Consider the following 9,132-nt stretch of genomic DNA (forward strand, 5'->3'; position numbering starts at 1 on the left):
GATCTCCCATTTAAGAAAGATCAAATTATTACCAACAAGTAATTAAGTATGAGACTTAACAAAAAGTTTATAATATAATTGAGTTACTTCTCTCATTACCAATTAGTTTTGACGTAGAACTTCTTATAAATATTAATATAATATCATAGTCTAAAAAGCTCAAATGAGCATCCAGTCTAAAAATATGATTCGGCAAAAACTGGTGAATCTGAAAGAATTATAAACTTGTCTTGCTCAGAAAAGGGATAAGGAAGCATATAAATAAAACCTCAATGCTTATCTTTCAGCTAATTCCACCTCAGCAACTATTAATGTAAGAATTCAAAATCACATGTTCAATATGATGACCTTCTCGATAAAAAGATGAAATTGACATAACTATAAAATCGAGAATCATATCCTGTTAAATGAAGACAAATTCTCTTCAAATACAAAAGATCATTAAACACATGGCTACCATATGATGGTAGTAAAATTAGAAGCATGCTCCCTCCAAGCAATAGGAGGAGAGAACTACGCTTATGGGTCAAAGATGCTTCCTTTTAGAATGGACTCATCTCAACACCACAGTACGTTTGTTTGTTGTTCCAGTTTCGTGGCAATTTTGTTCTACTCTACCATATTTGTAAAAGGGAAATGAAAAGTGAAAAACACTGTACGAGATTTGAATGTTTAAGAGTAGATTTTGGGATTTTGGGTGTGTGGGTTAGTTAATCTTAATCCTGTGTGAGCTGGATCCACTCTCCCAAGAGTGACCCACTTTGAATAAAATATTATGATAAACCAATGAACAACAAGCCCCTAAATAAACAGAGAAATCGAGCTCCAAGCAGGAACAGGGTCCTTCAACCGTTCTCCTCCAGTCTCCCAAAGTGTGCTGTATATAAAAATTTCTCTCTCGAACTCCCACTTCCTTCCCCTCTTTCTCTCTGATTTCGCCTCACCCCAGATGGGTTCTCTTAATTTTCCCACTTTTGGGGTCAAAAGTTCAGTATGAAATGCAGCCATCTCAATTTTTGGCGTTTCTATTGATTTCGCTGGTCTGAGATTTGGTCTACTGAGGGGTAAATCTGAATCAAGTGGAGGGGATCGATGTCTACGGCCAGTTCGAGCTCTGTCAGGAAAGCCGCCGAAGCTGTCCCCGACCAGTTTCCGGCCGGCCTCCGTGTCCTGGTTGTCGATGATGATCCGACCTGCCTTATGATCTTGGAGAAGATGCTTCGTATTTGCCGCTACGAAGGTACCCTTTTCAATTCCAAGTGACATGTATTGTGCTTCTTGTTTCGTTGTTCATGGAATCTCTCAAATCTGTGTTATTCGCTTCGTTTTTTGCATACCCAAATGCGATATGGATGGTTTCGTGGGTGTACAAAGTGAAATTACTCTCACGTCTGTTGCTATTTCTTGTGTTTTTTCTGTGCCTCGAGTTTCAATTTGGGATTTGAGAGTCTATTTTGAGCTTGGGGATTTGGATACAGGGTTTTGTTGTTTTTCCCCCATCTTTACAAATTTTCTTGATTTGAGATCGTGAGTTGCTTTAAAGATTCTGAGTTTCCTCTAATTTTGACTCGTTTGTATCCAAAATCTCTCTTCTGAGTTGCCCATCTGTGGATTAGGGAACATGTCTATCATTTGGTTGTGGTCTTTTTCCGACACCAGAGGTTCTGTTCTCATGTAAATTGGAAACCATTAATGGAGAAGTTGTCTTGTTTTTGGGTGTTGCAGTAACAAAATGTAGTCGAGCAGAGGATGCGCTGTCTCTTCTCAGACGGTATAAAAATGGGTTCGATATTGTTCTGAGCGACGTCCACATGCCCGACATGGATGGATTCAAGCTTCTGGAATACATTGGATTGGAAATGGACTTGCCTGTTATCAGTAAGAAATACATATTTCATGAATTTGAAGTTTCTAATAGTGAATGATGTGGCTTGATGAACTTATTTCTGATACATGGATTTGTGTAGTGATGTCGGTTGACGATGGGAAAAACGTCGTCATGAAGGGAGTGACTCACGGTGCTTGTGACTATCTAATTAAACCAGTTCGAATTGAAGCATTGAAGAACATATGGCAGCATGTTGTTCGCAAGCGAAAGAATGAATGGAAGGATTTGGAGCAATCTGGATGTGTGGATGATGTAGATCGGCAGCAAAAAACGAATGAAGATGCAGATTATTCGTCATCAGCTAATGAAGGGAGTTGGAGGAACTCAAAGAGGAGGAAGGATGATGTAGAAGATGCCGAAGAGAGAGACGATTCATCGACCCTAAAGAAACCAAGGGTCGTTTGGTCCGTTGAGCTGCATCAACAGTTTGTGGCTGCTGTTAATCAACTAGGAATTGATAGTATGGATTTTCCTCTCTTCTTTTTAGACTCAATACCATTTGGAGTTCTAGCATTGACTTCCATAAATCAAATTCCGTATTTGGCTTTTGTAAACTTTTCTTTCGAGTTCTAGCATGATTTTAGATATCATGAGTTTGTTTAAGCATATATTTTAGTAATTCTTTTAACATTTGTGGTATGCCTTCTCTTTTAACGTTTCTCTTACAGAGGCTGTTCCCAAGAAGATTCTGGAGTTGATGAATGTTCCTGGACTCACTAGAGAAAACGTCGCCAGTCACCTTCAGGTAAGGACCGAACGAGTATGTTGTTCATTTTCATGAGGGCTTGTCTATCCCAGGCTCAAAATTTTCCTATTGGATTCTAAATATGCTGCACCCTTTTATGCATAGAAATATCGCTTGTATCTGAGAAGGCTTAGTGGAATCACACAACACCAGAGTAATTTGAACAACACATTCATGAGTGCCCAAGAAGCAACATTTGGGCCAATGTCGTCCCTGAATGGACTCGATCTCCAAACTCTCGCTGCTGCCAGTCAACTCCAGCCACAAAGCCTTGCTACACTCCAAGCAGCTGGATTTGGTAGGCCTACCGCAAAATCGGGCTTGCCCATGCCTCTTGTTGATCAAAGGAATCACATCTTTAGCTTTGAAAATCCGAAGTTGAGATTCGGTGACGGGCAACAGCAACATCTGAACAGTAGTAAACCGGTGAACCTACTTCATGGAATTCCAACAACAATGGAGCCAAAACAGCTCGCTAATCTACAGCATTCTGCACAATCTCATGGGAACATGACAATGCAAGCTAATGCTCAAGTAGGCCAAAGTAGCTCTCAACTCATGCAGACACCTCAACCACAAGCTCGAGCACAGATCCTTAACGAAAGTACCTCAACTAGTGTAACGAGGCTTCCACCAACAATACAGCAGTCGATTTTGCCAAACGGAACCACCGGTGGGGTTTTGGCAAGGAATGAATTCACCAATAACAGTAGAGGTGGAGGGTACAATCTAGTTACACCAGCCTCAACAATGATAAATTTTCCCATGAACCAAACTGCAGAGTTGCCGGGTAACAGTTTTCCTCTTCAAAGTACCCCAGGGATGTCAAGTATAGTACAGAAGGGAAGATTCTCGGATGGGGTTAACTCAGACATTAAAGGATCCGAAGGTTTCGTGCCAAGCTACGAAATGTTTAGGGATCTGCATCCTCAGAAGCCCCATGATTGGGACTTGCAACACGTAGGTGTGACCTTCGATGCATCTCAAGGTAGTCTCGCACTCGACATTCCTCCGTCAGCTTTTGCTCATCAAGGGTATGCCTCTAGCCAACAAAACGGACAAAACAGGAATGCAGCTACTGCTGGCAAGGCCATGTTCTTGTTGGAAGAAGAAACTGGCAATGGGAATTCACAAAATATGGGTCAACAACTCAACTCTATTTTCGTCGATGGTTCCGTTAGAGTTAAAGTTGAAAGGGTAGCTCCTGATACCGGCAGTCAAACTGACCTTTTTCCCGAACACTTTGGTCAGGAGGATCTAATGAGTGCACTTCTTAAGCAGGTTTGAATGCAATACCTTCTTTGAATCATTTTGAGTTAAATCGAAAACTTTTAGGCCTGTTGGAATTAAAATTGAAAGTTAACAGACTAAACTAGTAACACCTATGACTTTGCTTTTAACAAACACCCCCAAAAAGGGGAAATTTTTATTTTGGAAGAAAAGTTCTTATGGAGAAAGAAAGAAGGATAAAATATGGAACTTGCGATATAAGTTTACCATGGTTATTGCTAACAAATGTGGTAAATCTTTTATTTCTCAGCAACAGGGAAGCATTGGAACAGCTGAAAGTGAGTTGGAATGGGTATTTCATGCATAGTACTCCCTGTTTACTTGCTCTGTAGCTTGCAGTTTTCGATGCTCATGGCTGCTGAACATAATCTAATCTTTATGCAATCAGACGGGGTCGATCACTTTGGTTTGGTAAGCAGAGAGAGCATGTGAAAAGGCGTAATCTTGCTGATTTAGACGGGGATTGACCTTTCGATTCAGCAGGGGAGACCATATTAGACAGATCATTTAAGCTGTAATATTCTGAAGCTGGATTAGCACAAAAGCATACTATGCAAATTTGCATATGTGCAGATTCTTTCGACCGCTTCCACAGAGAGACTAACTTGAGTCTGCTTGTGGAATCGGCCATCACTGCAGTGCTCTTGACGATGCCTGGAATCGAGATTTTTGACGCAATTGCAGGTTTTAGGAAACCCTGTCTACGACTCCAATAACCTACTGAAATAATGCTCTTCCTATGTTCAAAGCAATTGCAGTTCACTTTTCATGTATATATTCTGTTGGATGGTTCAAGACACAAGTCTAGGAAACACTCGGTTATCCTTTTTTGTACTCGTAAAATTTTGAGATTGTCGTTAATACCGTTTTGTTGTTGCCTTAGATATTGATTTTCAGTTTCAGCCATTTTTGTCTCTGTTTCTAAGGTACATAAGCTTCATAGAAGATGGTGATTCTCATGTTCACAATATATTAAAGCAATGAAGTTGTTATATTATCCGCTAGTTTCCTTGTTTTCGAGTCTAATGTGATTGATTGACAAGGCATCTTTAGTTTGGATATATTCTAATGGAAAAGGAAATGAAGAAATTGCAGTACTAATATTGGCTCAAAATTTGTTCTTGAAAATTTTGCAAGCAATTCATAAGAGATTATGTGAAAGGAGGTTGGTTTAATTTTCACACTTATTCCACTTTTCTTTTTTCCAATATTGGTGTAATATTTCGTTCTCTTAAACTTTCCTCATATTTATTTTTGCCCCTTATAGTTAAATTTGTATATTGTATATAATAAAAATCTTAAACCACTAGAATTTTAAATTTGATTCCAGAGATATGTGGCTGAGAAAGACATAAAAGTTCTATTAAATGTTACATAAAAATTTAATAACAATGAGTAAGAAAACTTCTTCAATGAAATTTAGAAGTTATGGGCACTAACATGAGTTCACTTTAAGTGCGAAAAGAAGCGATGTAAGTCAAACCACTCGAGTCAATGCGATCGAATCGAACCATATGACCAAAAAGAAGTGATGTAAGTCAAACCACTCGAGTCAAGGCGATCCAATCGAACCATATGACCAAAACAGACCCGATTCGACCCAACCTAGCTAATCCGTCCAGGTCAATTCTTACACAACTCTACTTTTTGCTACTCTCAGCTAAACCCTACATCTAAATTAGACATGGAAATGTGTTGGGTTTAATACTGATATGCAGATCTCTTATGTGTGCAAGTGTTAGTCGAAATTGATCCAAATCCTACATCGACATTCTCAAATGGACAAAATCATGAAAGTAGCAACATGTCAATATTCATCACAAGAGTAAAGAATTTTAAATGTGTCAAAGAAATATGTCTAATTGATATATTAAAGGGAAAAAGTAGGGGTAAGGGTAACATTGTAATAACAGAAATTACACAACAAATTTTAAGTGGTTGACCACCAAAAGTCATTCAGAAACAATTACATGAACACACCCCTTTCTTCTTCTTCATCACAATATATTGTAAAGAGAAGTATAGAGCTCAAAAATAGAAGCCATGAGAGCTGGCACTGGCAGAGCAATGATCACATTTAATAACAAACATTTCTTGATTTACTCTCTTCATGTAGCTTCTTTGCAAGAGTATTCATCATCTCATCACTCCATATATCTTCTTCAATACCTCAAAGAATAAACAAATGAACAGCAGCTACAAGATCATGTAATCCTGTCTCGTCCGTCCCGGGTTATTGCTGAATAAACACAAACACGAGTAGTAGAATTAGGATGCTCGGAATGAATGAAGCTATGTTTCTACGACTGTCGTTGGCTGGGAGTAGTTTTGGAAGCAGACATTCCTCCCCATTGAAGAACACTTTTGTGGGGAACCCATCTCCAGCAGCCATGTTAAGACCGGGTAAGTTCTTCTTTGTAAATGAGATCACGGATTGTTGTTTTCCAGGTACCCTCGGATCCTTCGCTGGGTTAACACCGTCCGCTTCGGCCACGAGATAGTTCAGTCCAGGATTACCCTGCATGAAGATTGTATTGTTGAAACCATCCAATTCCAAGGTGGTTGCATTGAACGAGTACATTGCCTGGAAACCTGGTGCTGCTTTGTTCATCTCAACTGCAGCAAACCAATCTGCAAAATTCACTTCGTCCCAGTTGAAGAGAGTGATCCTCGCACTCCACCCATCTCTATAATCGGTATATAAATGCCAATTAATACTGACACCGCAGTTATCCGCACAAGGCTTCGGGTTAGGAATTGGGAAATGTTTAAGACCAGCCCAAGCAACAGCCTTGACAGTCCTATTCTCAAAAGGAACAAGAAGTGCATCAGGTGGAAGGAGCATTGCAGGGGCGGTTGCATTACAAGTATTGGCCGAGTTATGCGAGCATCCACAAGCACAAGTTCTGCATGGGACGACAGAATCGTTGTAGAAAGCCGAAAACGAAACACAGCACTTCGGGCTGTCACCCTTGACCTGTGTTATATTACAAACAACCTGCCAGCTAGCAACTGCAGTCGAATTCAATGGTAAACCACTTGAATCAGCGGACTGGCTAGGACTTACCCTCACTGGAGGGCCACATTTATACGTGGGGTTGAGAATGCCACTGATCTGCCAATTCTGGGGAGGTGTAAGCTGGGATCTATTGAGATCCGGTGGCATTTTAAACACTTGCATCTGAAACGCAGAAACCGACTTGGTCGGGTCCATATGAGAGGGCAAGATAGTACCATTTCGACAGCAGAAAGGGATCATTCCAAGAGTGGTGTCGTTGGCCTTGGTCGGAGGCAAATCAATAATTGTCGGTCTTCTCTCACAACTCAATACATTGGCAAAGTCTAGATCCCGATAATAAGTGCCTTGTCTACCGAAAATGCAATCAGTAGAATCAACAACAGAAGGATAGGCCCCTTTCATTGAATAGATAAACTCATCCCTCATCCAATCCCAGCTCAATTGCCAATAGTCAAGACGACCCAGAGGATTATGGTTAGAGATTGTGACTTGTGCCCAATAACTTGAATCATAGGTCCTTGTTACATCATACATGATCGTTAAATCGCCATTTTGACGTGGCAAGAACTCTTCACTGGTTGTGATGTTTGTTTTAACGCGTGGATCGGGTGTGCAACAGACGTGCATCTCACTCTTTCCTGATATTTTGAGAAATCAAATTCAAATTTAGACTCAAACTCAAACTAAGCTCTAGAAATTGCAGATAGAATCAAAGGGGAAAGAAAGCCCCCTAATCGAAATCCCAATCATAAAGGAAAAAAAAAAAAGGGTTAATGTAAAATAAGCAGAAACCCAGATTGTAAGATTTTGCAACTACTGAGAAACTAATCAGAAACTACAGAAAGATTGGGATAAATCACAAGAGAGTCCAGAGAGAGAGATGGTAATGCAAAGAAGCACAAACCCAGATTGTAAGACGCTGCAACTACCGAGAAACAGTTCAGTAACAGCAGAAAATTAGGGATAAATCACTAGAATCCAGAAAGGGGGGGTAATGTAAACTAAGCAGAAACCAGATTGTAAGATTTCCAACTACTGAGAAACTGATCATCAACAAGAAAAATTGGAATAAATCACCAGAGAGTATAGAGAGAGAGGGTAAATGTAAAATAAGCATAAACCCAGATTGTAAGATTATCCATAGAGAAACTGATCAGAAACTGCAGAGAAATTGCACCAGAATCTAGAGAGAGAGAGAGAGAGAAGTACCCTGTAGAACTGGCTTGGGGCAGCGATATCCATCATTGGCCAGAGATATATTGGAAGGCATGGGGCTGCTGGGCGGGGCGACGCCGAATTGAGTCCCGAGTAATTTGACCTGGACCTGCATCTGGGTCAAGTCGCCGGCAGTTTCAATCGCCGTCTTGAGGTCGGTCATCGGAAAGCCAGCGAATAGCGTCCCATTGCCAACGTTTCCAGGGATGGTATTTCCATCGGCGAGGACGGCGCCGGAGGCGGAGACCAAGAACTCATCGTGCTGAAACCCCACAAAAACCCTCCAAGCCTTGAGCTCCTGAAGGCCGTTGTTGATAATCGAGAGAGTGGACTCGAATCGGAAGGGCTGACGAGCCGGATCAGGGAGATTTGGGGGAAGCTTCTTCCCAGTGATGAAACTGTAGGACAAGAAGATTCCATCGCAGGAATCGGCCACCGGAGGCGGAGCTTCTCCGGTTTGCTGAGAAATCGAAAAGGGTACAGAGGCGAAGATGAGGAAGAAGACCAGATCGGCGGCGGCGGCGGCCATGGCCATGACTTTTTGGCTTCTGGGGTTCTCTGGGTTTGAATTTTGAAAGTGTCCGAAAGCAAATATACTGATTTTAGAGAGAGGAAACGCGTTGAAAAGCAGAAACAGCGAAAGGGAAGCTGTGAGAATGATGGGAAAGAAATTCAAAACACCTTGTTTGGGGAATTTGTTTGCAGAGAGAGCAGAAGAAGAAAGAAAAAAAGAATTATATTATATGGCCGTCTTTGAGCTGTTCATAAGGACTTGGCCAAACGGCAAAGGCAGACTATCCGTTGAATCATTTTGATTTTTGAGTTCTTTCTTACATTGTATGTTTATTTTGATTATTGGTGGGCCAAATCTTTTGTTTTTGTTTTTTTTTTTCTGCTACTTTTATTTGAATAATTTTAGAGCCCTCAATTGGACTCTTTTCACCCGTAATAGCAACTGGTTTAAATACTATTTTG

General features: G+C 40.7%; 2 protein-coding genes across 4 annotated transcripts; one reads left to right on the forward strand and one right to left on the reverse strand.

The window, feature by feature from the left end:
• The first annotated feature begins 731 nt into the window (after positions 1-731).
• LOC111009269 (two-component response regulator ARR2) lies at positions 732-4,927 on the forward strand. 3 transcript variants are annotated; one of them, XM_022282310.2, is made up of 7 exons: positions 732-1,240; positions 1,726-1,878; positions 1,968-2,348; positions 2,557-2,633; positions 2,739-3,914; positions 4,174-4,201; positions 4,312-4,927. In XM_022282310.2, exons 1-7 carry the CDS (start codon positions 1,093-1,095, stop codon positions 4,353-4,355), a joined length of 2,007 nt encoding a protein of 668 aa, XP_022138002.1. In that variant the 5' UTR covers positions 732-1,092; the 3' UTR covers positions 4,356-4,927. The 3 variants fall into 3 exon arrangements, with proteins under 3 accessions (XP_022138002.1, XP_087980327.1, XP_087980326.1); XM_088124200.1 differs by having other exon boundaries at positions 740-1,240; positions 4,174-4,927; XM_088124201.1 differs by lacking the exons at positions 4,174-4,201; positions 4,312-4,927 and having other exon boundaries at positions 733-1,240; positions 2,739-3,920.
• Positions 4,928-5,756: 829 nt separating this feature from the next.
• Positions 5,757-8,967, reverse strand: LOC111009498 (COBRA-like protein 7). Its single transcript, XM_088124587.1, has 2 exons — positions 8,152-8,967; positions 5,757-7,580 (listed from the first exon to the last, which is right to left on the reverse strand). The coding sequence occupies exons 1-2, from the start codon at positions 8,690-8,692 to the stop codon at positions 6,157-6,159; spliced, it is 1,965 nt and encodes a 654-aa protein (XP_087980713.1). The 5' UTR covers positions 8,693-8,967; the 3' UTR covers positions 5,757-6,156.
• Positions 8,968-9,132: the final 165 nt, after the last annotated feature.

This window comes from Momordica charantia (assembly GCF_013281855.1).
Source record: "Momordica charantia cultivar OHB3-1 chromosome 5 unlocalized genomic scaffold, Mcharantia_2.0 BLBB01000005.1, whole genome shotgun sequence".
NCBI classification, from domain to species: Eukaryota; Viridiplantae; Streptophyta; class Magnoliopsida; order Cucurbitales; family Cucurbitaceae; genus Momordica; species Momordica charantia.